This window comes from Monomorium pharaonis, chromosome 9 (assembly GCF_013373865.1).
Source record: "Monomorium pharaonis isolate MP-MQ-018 chromosome 9, ASM1337386v2, whole genome shotgun sequence".
NCBI classification, from domain to species: domain Eukaryota; kingdom Metazoa; phylum Arthropoda; class Insecta; order Hymenoptera; family Formicidae; genus Monomorium; species Monomorium pharaonis.
In genome coordinates, this window is record NC_050475.1 from 8,993,597 (window position 1) to 9,017,674 (window position 24,078).

Genomic DNA, 24,078 nt, shown 5'->3' on the forward strand with positions numbered 1-24,078 from the left:
CAATTCTCTTCTAATTCTTGAAGAGAATTACGCAATTTGCGATATGGGAACCGTGAAATCGGATAATATAATAAAATTTTTTTACAATAAAAAAATTTATGATGGGAAAATCTTAATGCATTCAGGTAAGATTATATTATCAATTTCAATACACATTTATATATCCATATGTAAGTCCTAAAGATAAACTTAAGCTCTTATGTTAATAAAAGTAATAATATAATTTTTAAGGTTATATATTCACTTATATTAGCCAAAGTGTTTTATTATTGAAAATTTTTTTTACTGAATAACTATATAACAAATATTTTACACAAATTATGGATATAAATATTTCATACTTCAAATGTATTTTTTGTTAGATGATAAACAGAAATTGAAAGATGAAATGAAAAAAGTTCGGGCCTCGATAAATAGAACAAAAATACCAGCAAAATCATCACCAAATGTCCTGATAAATACTTCAAATAGATCACGAAAAAACCCAAGTAGGGATTTGCCATCAAATAACTTGGAAAATAAAAAGAAAGCTAAAATAGATCCAGTAAAAAAAAGTAAGTTCTTCACAAATTAAAGGATAAAATATCAATTAAAAGTTTTATTATTTCTTTATTAATATTCTTTGTAATACACATAATAAAATTTTTTTTTATATTTTGTATTTTATTTAATTATAGAATGGTAAATCCAAATACAAAATTTAACAAACAGTATTCCAGCGAATCAAATCTAAGTACTGTAAGTGAAGACGAAATCAACTTTAAGGATAACCGTCAGGTTAAATATTATTCAACTTTTTTTAGAATATGCATGTGATTAAAAAAATAATTATTTTTGGAAAAAAATATTAATTATATGATGTAAAATATTAGATTCAAATCTTGCAATAAAAAATACATAATGGTGCTAAAATATTTGCTGTTTTTCAAAATAATTTTTTCTCTTAACATAAAAATACTAAATTAAATTTTTTTTAATATCTTGCCTAAATTTTATCTGTAATTTTGATTATTTTAGGAAGCTACTTTGTCCAGTGCAGATAATTGGAGTCCAACAAGTTTGTCAAATAGCCCACCTAAGAATTTGTCAAATAGCTCACTAAAAAATGTTATAACTACTCCATCGGAACAATCAGAGAATTCTATTGTTGATGAAATGCCCAAACAAAAATTGCCGCAGGAAAGACTACCACGTCAAATACTAGAGTATCATGAAGAATTAGAAGATGACGAATTTGATAATCTTGATGATGATGAACAACTTTTTGGGCCAAATTTTGACGATTCAGTAAGTGCATAAGTATTAAAAAGTAATGCAATTACTCACTTTTATAAATATTATTTTTATTCACATTAGTGTTAAGATCGATTAATTCGAAGTTTATTTATTTCTTTATAATAATTATAGGTAGGATTAATGATATTAACATTTCTTTTTGATTGATAAAGTTTGTAGAAGAAAAGAAATTATTTAAGTTGTTTCAAATTTTTGACCATAATAAAATTTTTATTTTATATAATATATAATATGTTTGCATAGTTCACATTAATATTTTTTCAATAAAAAATGTTCAAATTTAAAATATTGATAAAACCAATTATATAGGATGTCTCAAAGCAGTGACTAATGCTCGTGAAGAGATAAACGAGATCAAGGTAAATGAAAATGTTCTCTATCATTTTGCGACATTTGCAAAAATTATGGAATTATTAAATATTAAAGTCATGCAAATAAGAAGCGGTAGAGAGAAGCGCGGTGATGTGAAGGGTAGCGAGCGGCGAGGAGAAGGGCAACGCATCGCGCAGTCAATGCCGACACATTAGGCCGTACTATAGTTCAGACTAGAAACCCTCTAATAAGAATCTGGCCATAAAAACGCTTGCATCAAAATTCTTTGAGAGAGAAAGATCTCTCTCTCTCTCTCTCTCTCTCTCTCTCTCTCTCTCTCTCTCTCTCTCTCTCTCTCTCCCCCTCCCCCTCTCCCCCTCTCCCTCTCTCCCTCTCTCCCTCTCTCCCTCTCTCCCTCTCTCCCTCTCTCCCTCTCTCCCTCTCTCCCTCTCTCCCTCTCTCCCTCTCTCCCTCTCTCCCTCTCTCCTTCTCTCCTTCTCTCCCTCTCACCCTCTCACCCTCTCTCCCTCTCTCCCTCTCTCTCTCAAATAAAAGACGAGACTATATGTAAGAAGGAAATTAAAGTGATGATAAAGGAAATTATCCAGCATGAGTTAAAGAATATCAAAGAAGAGCTAGAAGAAGTAAAAAGGATGCTGTCCACTGGACCTAGTAATTCATCAAGAGGAGCACAGAAGAGTTATAGTGAGATAGTTAAAGAAAAAAAGAAAGAAAATGTTATAATTGTTAAACCTAAGGTTCAGCAAGAAAATGTTGATACGGCTATGTTAATAAAAAAGAAAGTAGATATAAAGAATATGGAAATGGGAGTAACGAAAATAAGGAGAGGAAACAATGGTACAGTCATCTTGGGATGTAAGAATGGAGAAGAAATGGCAAAATTGAAAACTACAGTGCAAAGCAAGCTGGGTGATGAATTTAAAGTTACTGAGTCACTACAGATAAAGCCGAAAGTAAAAATTGTTTATATTGACAAAGAAGAATGAAACTTGAGTGATAAAGAATTAATTGATTCAATTAAAAAGCAAAATAAACTTGGAACACAAGAAGAAAATAATATGAGAATAGTGAAAAAATTAAAAACTCAATCTAACAGAAGAGGTAAAACAGAAGGCGCCATAATAATTGAACTAAATGAAAAAACACATGAATTAATGTTGAGCCAAGGAAAAGTAAATATAGGATGGAAAAGATGTCCTGTATTTAATCATATTAGTGTTAAGAGATGCTTTAAATGCTGGGGATATCACCATTTTGCGATACTGTACGCGAAATGAAGCATGCCATAAATGTGCAGGTAATCACAAATCAAATGAGTGTACAACAAATGAGAAGAAATGTGTAAATTGTATGTATAAAAACCAAACGTATAACTTGAAGATAAAAGATGACCATGATGCATTGAGTCCGGAATGTCCGACGTTCAAAAGAGTTCTACAAGAGGAAAAGAGAAGGTCCGGCTGGGAAGATGCAAAATAGCAATCACAGAAGGAAGAGGAACATATACTGTATACAAATGCGCAAAGTTTAATGGCACATAAGGACGAGATACAGCATCAGATTATGGAGAAATTAAATCCGGCAGTTATTGCATTGTCGGAATCAAGACTAATTGCGGAAATTGAAGACAGTGAAATAAGTGTACCGGGATACAGTGTGGTTAGATGCGACGCGGAAAATAGAAATACAGGAGGGGTTGCTCTGTATGTAAGAGATGATATCAAGTATGAAATAGTAGTATTGAAAAAATTAGAAAGGATTGTGTGGTGCGTTGCAATAGAAGTGAAAGAGAAATTATTTAAAGGAGTGTTAATGGTAATATATCATTCACCGAGTACGTCACATGGAGAGTTTATAGGATTCTTAGAGGAGATAGTAGAAGAATTAACGATAAAAGAAGAGTGTATAATATTAGGAGACTTTAATATAGATTGTATGACAGACTCTTATTATACAAATAAACTACTAACGACCATGCAAAGTCTAGGTATGAAGCAATATGTGGATAAACCAACGAGAGTTACCGAAAATAGTAAAACAATTATAGATCTAGTTTTTGCGAATAAAGATATAAATGTAGAAGTTAAGTACGAACCTAAGATAACGGATCATGCGTGGATAAAAGTCGTGATAAATACGAACAAGACTGTAAATAAATATAAAGAATTCAGTGGCAGGGATTATAGTAGATATAATGCGGATGAGTTTATTAAGCTAGTGAAGAGTAATTTAGAAAAAGGATATGATTTAGATATTAATGAGTTAGATATTAATGTAAGGGCAAAGAATTTAATTAATAGTATTGTAGATGCGCTAGACATCTGAGCACCTAAGAAAATTTTTAGAATACCGAAAATATGGGAAGGGAAAAAATGGTATTCAAAGGAAATAGAAGAGCTAGCGACTAGAAGAGATGAGGCTTATAGAAAAGCACTGTACGATAGCACGGAACAAAACTGGCAACAATTTAAAATAGAAAGAAATGCAGTAGTTAATTTAATTAGAATAAAGAAAAAAGAATATTATGAAAACATGATTGATCATAATAGTAACAATCCCACAACTATGTGGAAATCATTAAAAGAAATTATTAGAGGAGGACCAATAGGCGCGAAAGTTGTAGGAAAAATAAATTTTTAAATATTAGACAATAATATAGAGTGTGATATAGCTGATAAATTTAATTTATATTATATACAAAGTATTAAAGACATAATAAAATCTATAGATAAGAATTATACAACGAGCACAAATAAGAGAACTATTTATTGTATTGAAAAGAAGGGAGAGCTAGAAAAATTTGAGTCAATTACGACAGAACAAGTAAAAATAATTATTAGGGAATTATCAGAGAACCAAAAAAGAAAGGCACAAAAGAAGGAATAACTAGCGATATATTAAAAACGGTGTCTTGTGTCATTGGAGAGGAATATTGTGATATAATAAATAAGTCATTGAGTGAGGGTTGTTTTTTGAAAGAGTGGAAAACATCCATGATAATTCCAATACCAAAAGTAGAGAAACCTAAGAGGGCAAGTGATTATAGGCCTATTAATATATTACCAATATATGAAAAAGTATTAGAGATAATAGTTAAAAAGCAAATTGAGATCTACCTAGAAAGTAATAATATCATAATGGAACATCAGTCGGGCTTCAGAAAAAATTATTCGTGTGAAACAGCAATTCAAACAGTTATAGATGAATGGAAATTGATTATTAGTGAAAGACAAATAGTAGGAGTTATTTTTGTAGATCTTAAACGAGCTTTCGAGACAATTGATAGAGAAAGATTATTAGAGAAATTATACCAGTATGGTATTACAGGAACAGTTCTAGAATGGTTTAGGTCGTACTTAAAAGATAGAATGCAACAAGTTCAATTTAATGATAGATGGTCTAAGATAATGACTACGGAATACGGAGTGCCACAGGGTTCGGTATTGGGCCCATTGTTGTTTATAATATATATGAATGATATTGTTAACGTTTTCTCGGATATGTGTAATATAAAAATGTTTGCGGACGATACCTTAATATATGTAACAGGTGAGAGTAGTGCGGAAGTAGAGAGAAAATTGAATATTGCATTTAACGTAGTGGAGGAATGGATGAATATTAATAAACTGAAGATGAATTCGGGGAAAACAAAATATATGTTAGTTAGAGGGATAAGAAAAGAATTGAGAGGCAATACTACTGTGAGATGTTTGGATGGAAATGAGATTGAGCGAGAAGAAATAATAAAGTACTTGGGTATAATTATTGATGATAGACTTAGATTTAGCGGTCACTGTGATTACATGCTAAAGAAAATAGGGAAAAAAATAAGTTTTTCAAATAGAATAGGAAACTTTATCTCGGCGTACACTAGATGTACGATATACAAAACAATTGTAGCACCTCACTTTGAGTATTGTGCGACGCTACTATTAGATATGGGAGATACACAGTTAAGTAGGCTCCAAAAAGCGCAAAATAGAGCTATGAGAGTCATATTGCAATGTGACAGACGTACCAAAGTTAAATGTATGCACCAAGCGTTGCAATTTATGACCATAAGACAAAGGCTGTATTACAACACGTGCATATTTATTTTTAAAATTTTAAATAATATGATGCCGGAGCAATTTAGTAATAGACTTAGAATAGTAGAGGGAGAACGCGAAACTAGGCAGACAGGAGATATTGTTATTGAATTTCGAAAAACAAGAAGCGCGCAAAAAAGTTTATTTTATGAGGGTGTGTTAATGTATAACGCATTACCACCCGAAGTTAAACATTGTAATCGTTTAGAAATGTTTAAACAAATGCTAAAAGAGTTTGTTTTTAATGATGTAGCATAAAATTGTATATATATGTATTGAAAATAGCTGAGAAAGCTAATAAAAGATCAATCAATCAATCAACTCTCTCTGTAACCTTATAGTTTTTTCTGATGCGTTTACGCACACGCTAGAGATAGTCCATAGAAAATTGATGCAAATTGTCGGATCAATCAAAAATTGGCGTTCTTATGACCACTCTTATTAGAAGGGAACCAGATGAAAGGGAATATAAATAAGGGAACTCTTATTAGAAGGTCTCTAGTTCAGACGGGCCGTGCGCTTTTCTCCACCGCTTTTCTCTTATTTGCATGACTATAATATTTAATAACTTAAGAATTATTGCAAATATCGCAAAATAAAGGACATTTTCGTTCTCGATCCCGTCTATTTCCTCATGAGTTGGTCACAGTGTTACAGTGCTTTCGAAATACTCTGTATACATTCATACAATTCATTTTATGAAAATATTTTATTGCAAATGTTAATATTTGCAACTCAATTAATTTCAATAAATATATTTTTTACTAATTATTTTTTCTGAGTCAATTGAGTTTTAATTCATAATTACTTTCTGGTAACATTTCCTTTACTTTGTTCATATATTTTCAGATGGTGCACTTGCAAAACAATATTTTCTGCAAAAGAAAGGTCTTACGATACGCCTTATCAAGTTCGTCGTAAGCGACCCATATTGCGCGCAAACTTCTTGATGGAGTTTTTAAAAAAGAAGCCCTTCTTAAATGCACCCTCACTGGTCAACTGGGCCGTGCGCAAATGAAGTGTCGACAGAAAGTAGTTGAACCTATGCATCGACAAGCAAAAAATGCTATTATACGTAGAGTATCAATTCTTTCCAATTTTTTTCATGATTACACCTCTTCATGGATGTTATTTTATTTTAATCATAAATTTTATTTACAGAATACTCAAAAAAAATTGCTGAAAAAAAGCATTGGACGGTGAATTCAACGGATAATATAAAGAAGTCGATGACTCAGAAATTAGTCGAGATAAAATTACAAGAACGAAAAAATAGAGCATAATTATTGTTTTTCTCAATATATTTTCTCTTTTTTCTTCTGTGATTTAATTATTAAGTATTGAAGTCACACAAAGTACAAATATATTAAGTTGAGATTTATATAAAGAAGACTTATAGTGATTTGATTATATCTAATATGTGGAAAAAATTTGTTTTTGGGGGTATAACAGTGAGGACGAACTTTTATATATATGTATACAGGGTGTCTGGTATTTTTTTATGGGATGTTTATGAGCAGGTAGAGCGCACGAAACTGAACAGAAAAGTCCTTACCGTTTTTCCATTTTCGCAATAGTTAACAAGTTAGTGACTTGTAAAATTTTCTGTATTAGCCCGGCCTACCGGCAAATGCAAGCGTGCTGAGCGCCCGGCCGCGGCGGCCGCCCCTCCCCAGCGCTTGAACCTTGAGATTGCTAGGCGCACGGGGGGAGTTGTTACAACAAGCGACAATGGCTACGCACAAGCGACGCGTAACGCTAAATTCTCCATTTGAGTTATGATAGTTCCTTACGTTTTTTAATGAAAATAAAATGTTCTAACGACAAAAAGTATGTGTGTACGTGTACATACATGTGTACAAAAAATATCAGTTTTAATGCTTAAAGAAGTGATTACTAAATTTATTTTTTTAATAAATAACAATTATTTTTAATAAAAAATATTTTTTTGATGATAGTCTTAAACGTCGTAAACGGTCATTATAAATTTTAAAAAAAGCTGTTATCATATGCTCGAAACAAAATTTATGCTTCTTCAAAAAACATTAGAAAATTTTATCGATTAAAATGGAAATGACAACCAAATAAAATGTTTGTTTCAACTTTATATTCTTAATGAAAAATTGAATAACTAGGATATTTATATTTTTAATAAAATTAATCCTTGTACATACATACGCGAGCTAAAGAATAATCACTTCGTGACAGGAAAATGATTATGCCTTAGTTCTGTGATTTTATATCACTATTACTATTTACGCTGATTACTATACACGTACACGTAAAAAATATGATTCTAGTTTAAAAAAAATCAATTATTTACTTTTAATTGTATTTTTTTAAATAATTATTTTATCTTTAATGACTGAAAAGAGTATTCTGTTGATAATAAACACCACACTTTACATAAAACAAATAATGTTTAACATTTTTGCGTATGTACACACACATACACACACACACACACAAATTACACACAAATTACAAACCAATTCTTGAATTAAGGAATAATCATTTTCCTGTCACAAAGTGATTATTCTTTAGCTCGTGTATGTATGTATCCCCCCCTACACACACACACACACACACACACACACACACACACACACACACACACACACACACACACACACACACACACACACACACACACACACACACACACACACACACACACACACACTTATAATTGTGAATAACCACGCATTATTGAAAATATATAGTGACAAATTACTACACGCAATTATATGTGATTATATCAAAATTTGTATGAATGAATATGATAATGTTGGAGGTCATCAAATTATATATGGCTAGATTGAATTATGTATGGACGGATATTTTTAATACGAATATGTCTGTTTGTGCCTGATCGTACCTGATCAAACATGAACATATATAATATTATCAAATCATTTTTTATCATATCTGGCCAATTTTCATATATGACCAGACGTGACCAAATATATATGATTATTTATGAAGAGATATGAATATTTTTTCCCGGGTTATTTTTCAATTTTGTATTCATAAAGAATTAAAAAAATCTCCAAAGCTTAGGAGAGGCATATTGGGTAATTAAAAAATTAATTAAAAAATTAATACAGGAGAACTTATACAAAGATATTTATTTGAGAAAATTGTAATTTGTAGTTATTTTTGTGAAAATTTCAACAAAAAATAATATTTATATAAAAACTTCTAGAAATTTTTATTTTCAGCAAATATTTTTATATATTCATAGAAATTTTCTCCATTACAGTTTTTAGATGATGATGAGCCATAGAAAACTAAGGAATTTTGTATTTATCCGAAAGAATTTTTAATATTCTATTGAAAAGTACGTATATTCATTAATAATCACAAAATATTAAACAAAAACCTTATAAATTTTTATGAGTTACCTACAAGCAGAACAGTTTTTAGAATGTCAAAGAAACAAACAGTCTTGTTTTATATACAATTTGTAGTATTTTATTGAAAAATAAAAAATAGAAAAATAATAAAAATAAGAAATTCAAAAGTCCTGTTGTTTACGTAAATTTTAGTACACTTCTACAATTATTTGTGAATAATTCCAGTATTATATGAGTAAGTAAATTTCTTATTCTTAATGTTATATTTTTAACTACTTTTTATGCACTTACTTTTTCTTAGAAAAGTTTTTTTAATAGGTCTTGTTATAATTTACACGTAACAAAAGCTAAGATGAGCTAGTGTGTCACTTAAGCAAGATCGATATTCCAAAGAGACAATACGTGTTTTATCCAGAAACTTTCTTTCCCGTGATTTGACTCGTGAATTTCATCGTCAAAAACAACATCCCGACATCCTTCCTTTTCCGCGTTTCTACGGCGCACCTTGCAACGTGCACCCAACAAGCGTAATTATATTCAGCGTTGCAAATTTTAATCAACATTCACGACAGGTTTAAGTTAGGCGATAGAAATCAAGGAAATCAAATAATTTTATTCAATGCAACATTCAATAGTCCGACGATAAATTACTTTTATTGTGTCGTTGCATCCTTATCTTGTGACATTTTCTTGAAGTTCAGAATTATTGAATTCAGAATGTTATTTTATTTTATTTATCGTTCCTTCTCTCTCTCTCTCTCTCTCTCTCTCTCTCTCTCTCTCTCTCTCTCTTTCTCTCTTTTTCTCAACCTCTTTAATGAAATGTTACATTAAATAATAATTCAACAGTGATACATTGAAAGCCTAAAATATATTATTGCGGTGGTAAAATAAATATTAATAAAATACTGTATTTGGCCGTAAAACTAACAAAAAATTTGAATAAGAAAAATTAAATGCTTTCACTATTTCAATTTTTAACTTTTTCAGATTGTATTTATAGCAATGTAGCATAAATATTCTTCCGATAAATATAAAACTAATTGATAATATTAAAAAATATATTAAGAATATACGTATCACATCTGAAGACATTAATATAAAAATTTCATAAATCTATTAATACGTTTAAGTATTAGAAGAATGGATAAAATAATCAAACTGTAGCCTTATCGATGGAACAATTTTTATGCATGTTTTCTTACAATTTTGGATGTGTTTTGAATTTAAATTGAACATTATGTTCCAAACAAAATGATGGGAAAGTATTGAAAATTGCATTTAAATTGTTTAACTCTTATAATCCTGGATAAACGACATAGAATTGTGGTGAATCATAATAGTCTTCGATATTAAAATGATTGTCTAAATACGCAGTTGGATCAGGAGGGTTTCAAGTCTCTCTCTCTCTCTCTCTCTCTCTCTCTCTCTCTCTGTTACCTTGTATATCATGGTTTGGGCGAGGAGCTCAACATCAAATTACAGAGGTTAGTCAACAATTGCATACGATTCATCTTCAACCTTAGAAGTGAGCACATCACTCCTTTTAGACGTCGTCCGGGTTGGCTCACTGTTAAGAATCGAAGGCTGTATTTTCTCGGCTGTCTTATATTTCGTATTGTGAGATTGAGCTCTCCTTCCTATTTACGGGAACTTTTTACACCTATTGATCCTTCGGTGAGAAGATCTGACCGAACGGCTACATCACCATATATATTTAATATTCCTTCCCACAGGACCACCACATACAGAAATTCCTTCCAATTATCTGCCATCTATCTCTGGCACTCACTTCCTGACTATATCGTATCTGAACCTTCGTTTCTTACCTTTAAGACGCTTCTTCGCTCACATTTGTTTGCCTTCGAGTTAACATGACAACACTACACATGGCTTGCCATCTCTTCTTATCTTTCTTAATTCTGCTCGTATTATCCTAGCTATAATTCTAATTTAATCTCTAGATTAAACTCTAGTTTAATCATAGTCTTAAGAGTTTGTTTACGATATACACTGGCGCAAAAAAAAAACGAAACAAAATTTTTGACCGATTTTTAGGCAATATTCAAAGTGATGCAACTTTGCGAAAAATTATCCAAATTACATGTACTTTTTTTTAAATTAAAGGGCAAAGACTCTACTTTGAGAATCCCTACGCGAAAGTTTGATTTGTTAAGTGCGAACCTTTTGTATCGCATGAAAACCAAACATGTGTTTTTTAATTGAAAAAAGTAAAAGTTTGTTATCATTTTGTACAAGTTTCTCGTTAAAATCTTGCTAATATTAATTCAGATTCTTAAAGTTTATTCTTTTCTAAGCAATTAAAAAAAAACATGTCGATACAATGTTTTTTGTTGATTGCACGCTAGTTTGAAATTTGCACTGCATATTGAGGTATTTTAGCGAATAAATATAGTATTTTTTAAATATCATGAATTTTGAGTATCAATATGATATTGCACATTAATTTTATTCGTGTTTAACTCAATCATACCGCCGTCATCAAAGTGACCCGAACAGTACCACGTGAAAAATGACGATCACATTTTGTACATCATGTGGCCCTGAAAAGGCTGATTTTTTAAAATAAAATTTGAACTTTTACTTTTTATGTATGAGTATGTGTATATGTATGTTTACGTGTATGTGTGGGTTTATGAGTATAGATAAATGTGATCTTCTGTTGACTTCAGTGAAATTGGTGCATCAGCTATCTGTTATATTCAGATCAGGAAGTACAAATTTCCACCGATGAATTTCAGAGCCACATGATGTACAAAATCCGATCGTCATTCTCTACGTGGTGCAGATCGAGTCACTTTGATGACAGCGGTATGATTGAGTTCAACACGAATAAAATCAATGTGCAATATCATATTGATACTCAAAATTCATGATATTCAAAAATACCGTATGTTTGCTAAAATACCCTAAAATGCAGTGCAAATTTCAAACTCGTGTATAATCAACAAAAAACATCGTATCGACATGTATTTTTTTTTAATTGCTTAGAAAAGAATGAACTTTAAGAATCTGAAATAATATTAGCAAGATTTTAACGAGAAACTTGTGCAAAATAATAACGAACTTTTACTTTTTTCAATTAAAAAACACATGTTTGGTTTTCATGCGATACAAAAGGTTCGCACTTAACAAATCAAACTTTCGCCTAGGGATTCTGAAAGTAGAGTCTTTGCCTTTTAAATTAAAAAAAAGTACATATAATTTGGATGATTTTTCGCAAAGTTGCATTACTTTGAAAATTGCTTAAAAATCGGTCAAAAATTTTGTTTCGTTTTTTTTGCGGCAGTGTATTACTATGTCATTTTGTAGTACTGTTATTTGTACTCATGCTTTACATTTAACCGTCATTAGTAATTCTTGTATTGTATATCTTTGGACTTGTACCTTTACCCTTTAGTTTACACTTGGGCATAATAAACGGCAATCAATCTCTCTCTCTCTCTCTCTCTCTCTCTCGACGCGACGATGGCCGGGGCGGGCGCCCGCGACGTCTCTCCTGCGGTCTCTGCCGCATCGGGGGATGCCTCCATTCGACACTCCTCGCTAAACTCATCAGTGTTGAATCTAAGATTTCCAACATCGAATCTACGCTGGCGGGTCTCTCCTCCATTGGAGCGCAGCTGTCGTCGCTGGAGCGGAGCATTCAGGGCTTTGCTTCTTCTCTCTTCGACCTCTCGGCTCGGACTGACGCTCTGGACATCAGAACTGATGACCTCTCGGCTACTGCGCTCAGGATCGAAGATCAGCAGTCCGCCCTTGCTGGGCGAGTGTGTGCGCTGGAGGCCGGTCGGGCCTCGCGGGGAGTGGGCGTCTCCGGGATTGCCGGCGGTGCTGACCTCTAGGCGCGGATTGAGGCTCTCGAGCGCGCCGGACTCAGTGCCGAGCTCATCCTTTTCGGCGTCCTGGAGCGCCCGGCAGAGGACCCTCGCGCCGTCGCTATCAGTATTGCGGCGGCCTTGGGGATCGCCGTCTCCCCGGATGACGTCTTATCATGCAGACGCATTCCGGCGCTTGGGGATCGTCCTCCCCCTCTAATCGTCCAACTCTCTTCGCCTGTGATCCGGAACCGTTGGCTGGCTGGAAAGAGGGCCCGCGGAGTTCTCGAGGGTTCTGATGTCACTGCGTCGCTGGCTGGCTCCAGGATAGATGTGAATGAGAGGCTGCCTGCTGCTCCGCATCTCCCATTAGGTTGCGCCACGGCGGCCACCTCGCTGAACTTATCACGGATACCCCTCGGCCGCTCTCGATCGGGCCCGCTGTTTCTGCCGCTGGGCCCCCGCGTTCCCCGGTCCCTCGTCGATCCGTGAGTGCGGCGGGGCCTTCAACCGCCCCGAGCTGTGGCTCTGTTTCTGGCGCGATCACGGCGCGCCCTGCGGCCTCGTCGGGTGGACGAGCCGCCGGTCCCGGGGCGGTCCCCAGGCAGCCATCCCGGTCGAGGGATTGATCCTCGGTCTCTCGTCGTGGTTCCTTTCGCCTCTGTCACGTAAACTGCCAGTCTCTCCTCCCCCACTTTGCTGAATTTGATGATTTCTTTTCCCGAAACTCTTTCGATATTATAGCCATGTCCGAAACATGGCTCAAACCGCACATCCCCGATTCTTTCGTCTCTCTCCACGGCTACAACCTAATTAGACATGATAGAGAGGGAAAGGGGGGGAGGGATTGGCTGTTATGTGCGTGCTGAATTAAAAGTAAAAACTAAGGTTCTCGCCGCGTCTCCGAATCCATATTGCGTCCAGCCCGAATATCTCCTTTTAAGTTTATCCTTAGCGAGCGGGGGGTCTCTCTTGCTGGCACTCGTCTACCGCCCTCCTAAGGTGGGGCACCTCGACACTTTTTGGACTGATTTCGAGAGGCTACATCCTTCCTTTCCCTTCGCAGTCATCATTGGTGACTTTAATGTGGATCTTAACCGCCGCTCCTTCGAATCCGATATCTTCCTTGATCTCTGTACCTCCTCGCACCTCTATATTGTTCCCTTCTCTCCTACGCATCATACCTTATCCTCACATACACTGATCGATCATTGCCTCATCAGTGACCGTGCCCTTCTCTCGTCGCACTCTCAAGAACCGCTTCCGTTCCTTTCCGCTCACGACCTCATTAAGGTCACACTCGATCTCCACATTCATCGCATGCCTCCTCGCATTATCTCTGCGAAAGATTACTCACGCTTCAGCGTAGATGCCTTTTGCGACGTACTTGATTCACTCGATTGGTCTCTTGCTTATCGCGCCCCCTCCGTGGATGTGGGGGTCGAGTGTCTCACTGTGCACCTTACTGCCGCGCGTGATCTCCTAGCCCCCCTACGCTCCTTCCTTGCACGGAGACCTCCTGCTCCCTGGTTAAACTCTGCGATTCGTTCTCTTATGCGAAAAAGGGACGCCGCCAGAAGACTACACTCTAGGCACCCTTCACCGGCACACCGGGCTACCTTCGTTGTCTTACGCAACGAGGTCAGCCTTCGCATAGCCTCTGCCAGGAGCGACTGTCTGATGCGGCGTCTCAATGCCGCGGTAGGCCCATCGCGTCTCTGGGCGGAGCTTCGAGCGCTGGGTCTCGCAAGGTCCAAATCCTCTCCGGCGTTCTTGAACTTCTCCCCTGATTCCCTTAATACTTACTTTGCTTTCTCCTCTCACCACCCTCCTTCTCTTACCTCTCCTCCTAGTTCACCCTCCTTCCCTGCACCTTCTCTCTCCACCCCCCCTTCCTTTCCTGTCTTCGACTCCTCGGCTTTTTTCTTCTCACACATAACGCCTATCACTCTTCGCACCGCTCTCTTAAGGTGCTCCTTGAACGCTGCTGGTCCCGACGACATTAATCGCCAACTTGTCCTTGACAGCCTCCCCTTCACTTTTCCTATTATCCTAGATCTATTCAATCTCTCCCTTAACTCCTCCACCTTTCCCTCTCCTTGGAAAAAATCGCACATTATTCCTCTCCCGAAGGTCAAGACTCCATCGTCCCCTGCTGATTTTCGTCCTATCTCCCTTCTTTGTTACCTGTCCAAAATCCTCGAGCGAATCGTATTCGACCAACTCTCTTCCTACCTCTTCTCCCATAATCTCCTCGACCCCATGCAGACAGGCTTTCGCAGTGGTAACAGCACGCAAACGGCACTCATCAGACTGACGGACGACATTAGGTCTGCTATCGACCGCAGATCGGTTACCCTGCTCATATTATTTGACTTCTCTAAAGCCTTCGATTCCGTCCGGCACGACCTCCTCTTGCAAAAGCTGCCCTCGTTCCACCTCTCATATGCAGTCTGGCACTGGCTCAGGTTGTATCTTTCCGGCAGATACCAGTGCGTGCGCGGGCCGGATGGTCTCTCCTCATGGACCCCTGTCTCCTCCGGAGTCCCTCAGGGCTCCGTCCTTGGCCCCCTTCTCTTCGCCATTTTTATTGACGACCTGCGGCACTCCATCTCCCATTGTCACCACATCCTTTATGCGGACGACCTGCAGCTCTATCTCCACTTTCTCCCGCGCGACCTTGAGATAGCTCTGGGACGGATCAGGGAGGATATCGCCGCCATTGAGGGGTGGTCTCAGCGTAGTGGACTGGTGCTCAATGCTGGGAAGACGAAGGCGCTCTTGTTGGGCAGCGCCCGTTTCGTGAATACCATACGCTCTAATAGCATTTTGCAGCTGTCATTGAATGGATCTCCCATAGAGTTCGTCGATAGTGCGACTAATCTTGGCATTCGTCTTTCCAACACTCTTAACTGGTCGGAGCAAATCAGGGCCACCTCCAGCCGAGTTAACGGCGCCCTTTGGAGGCTAAAATATTACCGCAAAAGCCTCTATCCGACCTTGCGTACTCACTTGGTGTCCTCTCTGATCTTCCCTCTTTTCGACTACTGTGCCTGCGTTTTTACTGACCTCACCGGTCAGCAGCGGCTCAGGCTGAGGCGCCTGATGAACGCCTGCGTGCGATTTATCTTCGGCCTCCGCTGGGACGAGCATGTCTCCGATAGTTATCGCGCTCTGGGGTGGCTGTCTGCGGACGATCGAAGAAGTTACCTAATGGGCTGCTTGCTTTTTTCCATCTTGCGATCGGGATGCCCTGATTACTTGGCGAATATGTTCTCGCCCCGAATCTCCTCTCGCGCTGCCTCACGGGCTTCGCCTCTTGATCTGGCTCTTCCTAACTGCCGCACAGCTACCTTCCAACAATCCTTCCAGTGCGTCGCCTCCTCCTTCTGGAACGCCCTTCCAATCTCCCTCAGGACATCTGAAACTTTAGCATCCTTCTGGGGGAAACTATTCGATCGTCTGCTGCGCGTGGACGCGCCGTGAAGCACAGTGTTGCGAATCGCATCGAGTACACGAATATTAAGTTTTATTCTTACCACCATCATTACTCGCATTATTTTTACTCTTTATTTTTACTACTCTTCATATGTTGCTTCACTTTTGTAATTATGCGCTATGCGTTATTTTGTTTGTTTGTTTATTTTCATATTTTTATTTTATTTGTACGTCGGTTTATTTTGTTTGTTTATATTGTTTTTTGTCATTACTTTACATTACTTTACTTTATACACCCACTTTCTGTACCCAATACTGTCTTTTACTACATTGTAATTCTACTGTACATACTAGTTCTTAGAGGGCTCGCCCTAGAACTATAATAAACGCTCAGTCAGTCAGTCAGTCAGTCAGTCAGTCTCTCTCTCCGTCTCTCCGTCTCTCCGTCTCTCCGTCTCTCCGTCTCTCCGTCTCTCCGTCTCTCCGTCTCTCCGTCTCTCCGTCTCTCCGTCTCTCCGTCTCTCCGTCTCTCCGTCTCTCCGTCTCTCCGTCTCTCCGTCTCTCCGTCTCTCCGTCTCTCCGTCTCTCCGTCTCTCCGTCTCTCCGTCTCTCCGTCTCTCCGTCTCTCCGTCTCTCCGTCTCTCCGTCTCTCCGTCTCTCCGTCTCTCCGTCTCTCCGTCTCTCCGTCTCTCCGTCTCTCCGTCTCTCCGTCTCTCCGTCTCTCCGTCTCTCCGTCTCTCCGTCTCTCCGTCTCTCCGTCTCTCCGTCTCTCCGTCTCTCCGTCTCTCCGTCTCTCCGTCTCTCCGTCTCTCCGTCTCTCCGTCTCTCCGTCTCTCCGTCTCTCCGTCTCTCCGTCCGTCCGTCCGTCCGTCCGTCCGTCTGTCTGTCTGTCTGTCTCTGTCACATGAATGAGGAAGCGTTATCCTCATCATTAAAATTACCACTTACACCTGTGCTGGTTAATACGGTGCGGCCCTTCGATTTCGACTCTGCTCATATGGCCACTTCTGCAGTCTCTGGCACTCATACTCAGTCGCAGTCGCAAACTGACAGTGGAACAAATGAGCTGTTACTCCAATTAATCGAACAGATGAGAGTGTCAGATGCGAAATTTTCAATACGTACAAATGGTGAATTTAGTGAAAAACTCAACCAATTAAATTGTATAGCGCGCAACGTTGATCGTAATAGTCAACGAATAGTTGAGTTAGAGAAGCAGTGCGCTGCTCTAGCAAATGAAGTTCGTGAATTGAGGGGAGATCATGGTTCTTCTCACGCGGTCGCGCAGGGTCCTGCTGAAAATTCACTCATTATTTCTGGCGTCCCAGCTGCTATGGCAATTCCTTCCTCGGCATGTGTTCGCAATGCGTTCGTGGCCCTTGTCACTTCGGATTTATCTTGTCATATCCTGGATGTCAGGCCTGTTCGTGGTTTGCAACGGGAAACGGCGAGTGAGCATCCCTAGCCGGCTAATACTACTAATTCGCATATAGTAACTTTGTCCTCTTGTACCGTTCGTGATATAGTTATATCTAAAAAGCGAGCGCGGCGTGTGCTGGTGCAGAGGGAGGTTTGGGGTAATGATTCGGATCGCAACGTATATGTAAATGAGCTGCTCCCTAAAGAGTTATATGAATTACTGAAACTGACTAAGCGTGTCGCCAAGGACAGATTATACAAGTACGTCTGGGTGCGTGGAAGTTGCATTAATGTAAGACACTCTGACGGCAAGCCTGTCATACAAGTTAATTCTAAAGCTGATCTTGACAGGTTTGTTTGACATTCCACTGATCCCTCAACTTCTGTTCTGTTGAATGTCTCGGGTTCAAGAACTGCTCAATTTCATGTGGCTCAATTCAATGCTAACTCCTTGCTTGGACACATTGATCTTATTAGACTAAAATTCAATTCTAATTATCACCATATAATTTCTGTATCTGAGACTTGGCTTCACGCAAGTCTTTCTGACGACTTTGTAGCTTTAAACGACTACTTTTTAATTCGTAATGATCGTGTTGGACGAAGAAGTGGAGGTGTTGCCTGCTATATTCACAGCTCACTACGGGTTACGGTTATTGCAACTTCTCAGGGATCTGACATCGATGCTCCTGAGTATCTTATTATGGAGCTACGCTTGCCGAACAGTGAGACTGTACTATTCGCATCTGTCTATAGGAGACCCAAGGGTCTTCTCTTAAATGAATTCATTGAGACGCTTACTAGTGTCTCCCACTCATATAAGAAAATTATTGGTGGAGACTTAAATTGCAATCTTCTCTCTACCAACTTTAAGGCTAATCATTTGGGAGAACTTATGTCAAGCGTATCAATGCATATCGTGCACTTGGATGCCACAAATCACACAGCCACTACTGACTCGGGGCTTGATGTCATTGTTGTGGATGACAGCGAGAAGGTCCTGAGATTTGTCAGGTTTGAGTCCCCATTTATAGCTGGTCACGACTTCATTGAGCTGTCTCTCTCCTTCGGCATGAACGCAGAAATCGAGCGTACCATTTTGAGGCGTAATCTTAGAAACATTGATAGTGATAGGTTAAATGTTTATCTTCAGTCCATCTTTGAGAGTTCTACGTTTTGTGCTTCCTTCCATGCCATCTTTGATAATGATTGTGATGGACTTGATGATCCGACTAACGTCACTAGCGTAGATGGACTTTGTGCGGTGCTCTGTGGGGCTCTGCATGACGCGTTGGATGTATTTGCTCCAAAGCGCGAATCATGTTATCAGGAAGCCCCCTGTGCGTTGGCTCACAGACGAACTCAGAACACGTCTTCGTACACGTAATCATTTGTATAAGCGGGCAAAACGTTCTAATGATTTACTTGCTTATGCCACTTACAGATTATTTTGAAACAGACTTAACGCAGATATTAAACGTACGAAAAATGAGTTTCAGTTAAACTCTCTTAATATTATTACCGATCCTGCTAAACTATGGTTGGCTCGTCTAAGTCTAGTAAAGTCAACTTTTGTTTCTCTTCTGCAATTTTTTACACCTGATTAATTAAACTTATTTTATGTATCTGTTTCTAATGCTCATTTGCCTTGCTTGAAAACTAATTTCATTTCTGCTATCACTCGGGTTGTCTGTTCATCTCAATATCCTGAGTTTGTTTTCTCCGCTGTATCGCTTAAAGATGTTCTTAAACTTATGTCTGTGAGACCGCTACATTCCTATGCGTCAGGTTCTGATGGCATACTCTTTACTTCCTACGCATCGCTTGGCCTATAATCTCACAATGTCTTACTAATCTATTTAATTACTCACTAAAAATGTCTTCATTTCTGTCTCAGTGGAAACGTGCTCTCATTCGTCCTCTTTCGAAAATCCGGATACAATACCTGTATCTCCGTCGGATACAAGACCAATTGCAAACCTGCCAAAGCTTTCTAAAATACTTGAAAGGATTGTCGCTGCACAAATCACTGACTATTTAACTGAATACAGTCTCTTAAATCCAGAACAGTCAGCATATCGACTAGGTCATAGTACTCAGTCAGCACTTTTGCGAGTATGTGACGATATTAAGGAGGGTATTGACAGTGGACTTATCACAATCTTGGTCCTCTTTGATTTTAGTAAAGCGTTTGATACGGTTCCACATTTAGGCTTGCTTGTTAAACTCAAGAGGATTGGATTCTCTGATGCTGTCCTCACATGGATTTTTTTGTATCTGACTGGACGTTCTCAAGCAGCGATGAGTGATACTGGTGAATTCTCAAATTGGCTGTCTACGTCATCTGGTGTCCCGCAGGGCTCAGTACTTGGTCCACTCTTATGCTCACTCTTTATTAATGATATTGATAATGTGTTGCAATATTCGTTTCACATGATGTTTGCGGATGATATTCAAATCTATCTCTCCTGCCGATTGACAGATATACATCAAAGTCTCGAATTGGTGTCGCAGGATGCAAATGCGGTATTCAACTATGCCGAGTCAAACGGTCTTAAATTGAATCCTGCTCAGTCAAGTGTGCTTATTTGTGGCAGTCAAGCTTATGTGAGAAGCATTAATCTTAACGCTCTTCCGCCGATCATAGTAAATCATGTGCCTCTTTCTTTTGTGAGTGAGGTTAGAAACTTGGGTGTTGCTTTCACATCTACTCTTTCTTGGAAGAAACATGTTTTGCAGGTGTCGCAGAGGATTCATTATGCGCTTCATAGGCTAAAATTTAATAGAAATTCCCTTTCCACTAATTTAAGAATTAAGTTAGTAACGACATTGATAATCCCGCTGATTGATTATTGTTGCCTGGTATATCATGACTTGAGCAGAGATTTGAATGCCAGATTGCAGAGAACTGTTAATTGCTGCATACGTTTTATCTTTAATCTTAGATGGGATGAGCGCATTACGCCATATAGACGTCGATTGGGATGGCTTTCTGTTGAAAATAGAAGATTATATTTTCTTGGCTGTCAGATGTACCGTATTGTTTTTTTACAGTCTCCATCTTCTCTAAGCGAGTTTTTCTCTCGACCTGACTCCTCATTGAGGAGTTCTGGTCGCCTTGCAGCTTCATCACAGACTTTTCATATACCTTTTTGTAGAACCACCGCGTACATGCGTTCTTTTCGTCTTTCTTCAATACGTTTTTGGCATTCTATTCCTAGCAACATAAAGTTTTCGCCCTCCCTTGCATCCTTCAAGAACCTTCTCCACTCGTACTTACTTCAGTCTGAATCTAATTAAGTATTCCGTTCTTCTAAACTTCGACCCTGTCTGATTATCTTGTTGAAAATGTCATATTAATGATTCTATGTAAGCTGCGTCGTGCTATCTACTCTAATCATAGTTAAAGTTGCGCTTGTTACTATTAAAATAGATCTTAACCCATTACTTCCCAAGCGGACATTTTATAGTCGATTGGTTTTGGACTCAGAAAAGTGATGAGATCACATGAAAACTTAAAACAAAATATGCTCTTTTACGTAAAAAGAGTTGCTCTTTCAGATTCCGGGGTCAAAATTTCAAAATTTTCTATTGGAAATTAAATATGACGGCTCAAAGTTGATATAAATTTTTTCATCGACTATTGACTTTTTATAGTAGAAAACTTTGAAAAATTTTGTCCATGACTGTTGTAAACGATTGAAGTGACGGAGTTTGCCTTTTTAAAGTATAAACTATGATTATTAATTGATTTTTTTAAGTAGTTCAAGTAGTTCAAGATGGTGGATGCAGTATGGCGTCCAAATATATGGAAATCATATTTTATTGCGATATATGTGTGTGAATAGTCATTTCTCACATTTTCGAGGTCGCTGAGTACAAATCTTTGGTCAATTATTCATTTTTCAAAATGGCGGATACAATATGCCATAAAAATCATACTTTATTAAAAACTATGCCTCCAAGTACTTATTTTATGTATTTGTGAGACCGCTGAGAACAAATTTTGGGTGGTTTTTATTTTTTTAAATAACGGATACAATATGGCATCAGAATACACGAAAATTATGTTTTCCTGTGAACTATGTGCGTGGGTACTGATTGTATATGTTTTTGAGGTCGCTGAATACGAATCTTGAGTTTGATTTATATCTTTCGAAAGGCGGATGTAATATGATACACATAGTTCGCAACAAAATCTAATTTTCGTGTATTCTGACGCCATATTGTATCCGCCATTTTGAAAAATGACTAATTGACCAAAAATTCGTACTCAGCGATCTCGAAAACGCGAGAAATGACTGCTCATTCACATATATCATAATAAAATATAATTTCCATGTATATAAACGCCATACTGCATCCACTATCTTGAACTACTCAAACTACTTAAAAAATCAATTAATAATCATAGTTTATTACTTTAAAGAGGCAAACTCCGTCACTTCAATCGTTTACAACAGTCATGGACAAAATTTTTCGAAGTTTTCTACTATAAAAAGTCAATAGTTGATGAAAAAATTTATATCAACTTTGAGCAGCCATATTAAATTTCCAATAAAAAGTTTTGAAATTTTGACCCCGGAATCTGAAAGAGCAACTCTTTTTACGTAGAAAAGCATATTATGTTTTAAGTTTTCATGTGATCTCATCACTTTTCTGAGCCGAAAACCAATCGACTATAAAATGTCCGCTTGGGAAGTAATGGGTTAAGCTTTAATTTTAGTCTGTCATTAATTTTAAGTGATGTATTTGTATGCAATTTTCGATACTTCGTAAAATTTTCTATAGTTATTAATTGAAATTGTTTAAATTTAATTAGGTTAAGTTGCACTATATTTCCTACTATCAAGATAAAACGGTGTAGTGCATTATTAAAATTTCTAAGTGGAGCTATATCTTTTATTTTTGTTTCAGTTTAAACTGCGTTTGTACTATTACTAGTTTTAGTCTTAATTTTAGTTGATATCAGTTTATGTGATACACTATGACGCTATTTTTTATTACTTGCTTTATTTTTCCATTGTTTATTAGTTGTTGAATTTTTAGTTGTCTCAATCTTTATTAATTACTTGGCTTAAATCGCCTTGTGTTGAGTCATATGTGGGATAAATTTTGTTATTCTGCTTAAATTTTTATAACTGCTGGGTTATTTGCTGAACTTGCATTCCTTATGTACTGCTATGTTCTATCTTTGCCCTTTAGCTAATGCTTGGGCATAAATAAACACAATCAATCAATCAATCTGTCTGTTTGTCTGTCTGTCTGTCTGTCTCTGTCACATGAATGAGGAAGATTAATCTATTGAATCAGAATAAAAAAAGACCGATTCCGAATTACTTTTCCCCATTGAGCCAATAAAGAACTTAGTTCCTCGGCTCAAAAAACTCGTTTGATTATTTTTCAACTACCCATCCTTTATACGAAACAACGAGATCTCTCCACGAGAAGGGGTTTGGACGTTACATAAACTACTAATGACTGCATGCAAAGTCTAGGTATGAAGCAATATGTTGATAAATCAACGACAGTTACCGAAAATAGTAAAACAATTATAGATCTAGTTTTTGCGAATAAAGAAATAAATGTAGAAATCAATTACGAACCTAAGATAACGGATCATGCGTGGATAAAAGTCGTGATAAATACGAACAAGATTGTAAATAAATATAAAAAATTCAGTGGCAGGGATTATAGTAGATACATCTCGGCACCTAAGAAAATTTTTAGAATACCGAAAATATGGGAAGAGAAAAAATGGTATTCAAAGGAAATAGAAGAGCTAGCGACTAGAAGAGATGAGAAATATAGAAAAGCACTGTACGATAGCACGGAACAAAACTGGCAACAATTTCAAATTAAAAGAAATGCAGTAGTTAATTTAATTAAAACAAAAAAAAGAATATTATGAAAACATGATTGATCATAATAGTAACAATCCCACAACTATGTGGAAATCATTAAAAGAAATTATTAGAGAAGGACCAATAGGCGCGAAAGTTGTAGGAAAAATAGATTTTGAAATATTAGACAATAATATAGAGTGTGATATAGCTGATAAATTTAATTTATATTATATACAAAGTATTAAAGACATAATAAAATCTATAGATAAGAATTATACAACGAGCACAAATAAGAGAACTATTTATTGAAAAGAAGGGAGAGCTAGAAAAATTTGAGTCAATTACGACAAAACAAGTAAAAATAATTATTAGGGAATTATCAGGGAACCAAAAAAGAAAGGCACAAAAGAAGGAATAACTAGCGATATATTAAAAACGGTGTCTTGTGTCATTGGAGAGGAAT

The 24,078-nt window shown here is 37.2% G+C and overlaps 1 protein-coding gene across 1 annotated transcript; it reads left to right on the forward strand.

Annotated features, from left to right (window-relative positions):
• The first annotated feature begins 678 nt into the window (after window positions 1-678).
• LOC118647351 lies at window positions 679-6,974 on the forward strand. Its single transcript, XM_036292120.1, has 4 exons — window positions 679-777; window positions 1,018-1,287; window positions 6,567-6,792; window positions 6,879-6,974. Exons 1-3 carry the CDS (start codon window positions 679-681, stop codon window positions 6,636-6,638), a joined length of 441 nt encoding a protein of 146 aa, XP_036148013.1. The 3' UTR covers window positions 6,639-6,792; window positions 6,879-6,974.
• The last annotated feature ends 17,104 nt before the right edge of the window (window positions 6,975-24,078 follow it).

What these genes read in the sequence shown, in the direction of transcription:
- LOC118647351 (XM_036292120.1), top strand. Translation starts at nt 679, where the DNA reads ATGGTAAATCCAAATACAAAATTTAACAAACAGTATTCCAGCGAATCA. An exon ending in ACTTTAAGGATAACCGTCAG is followed by an intron (nt 778 to 1,017) that starts GTTAAATATTAT and finishes TGATTATTTTAG; the next exon opens with GAAGCTACTTTGTCCAGTGC. An exon ending in GGCCAAATTTTGACGATTCA is followed by an intron (nt 1,288 to 6,566) that starts GTAAGTGCATAA and finishes ATATATTTTCAG; the next exon opens with ATGGTGCACTTGCAAAACAA.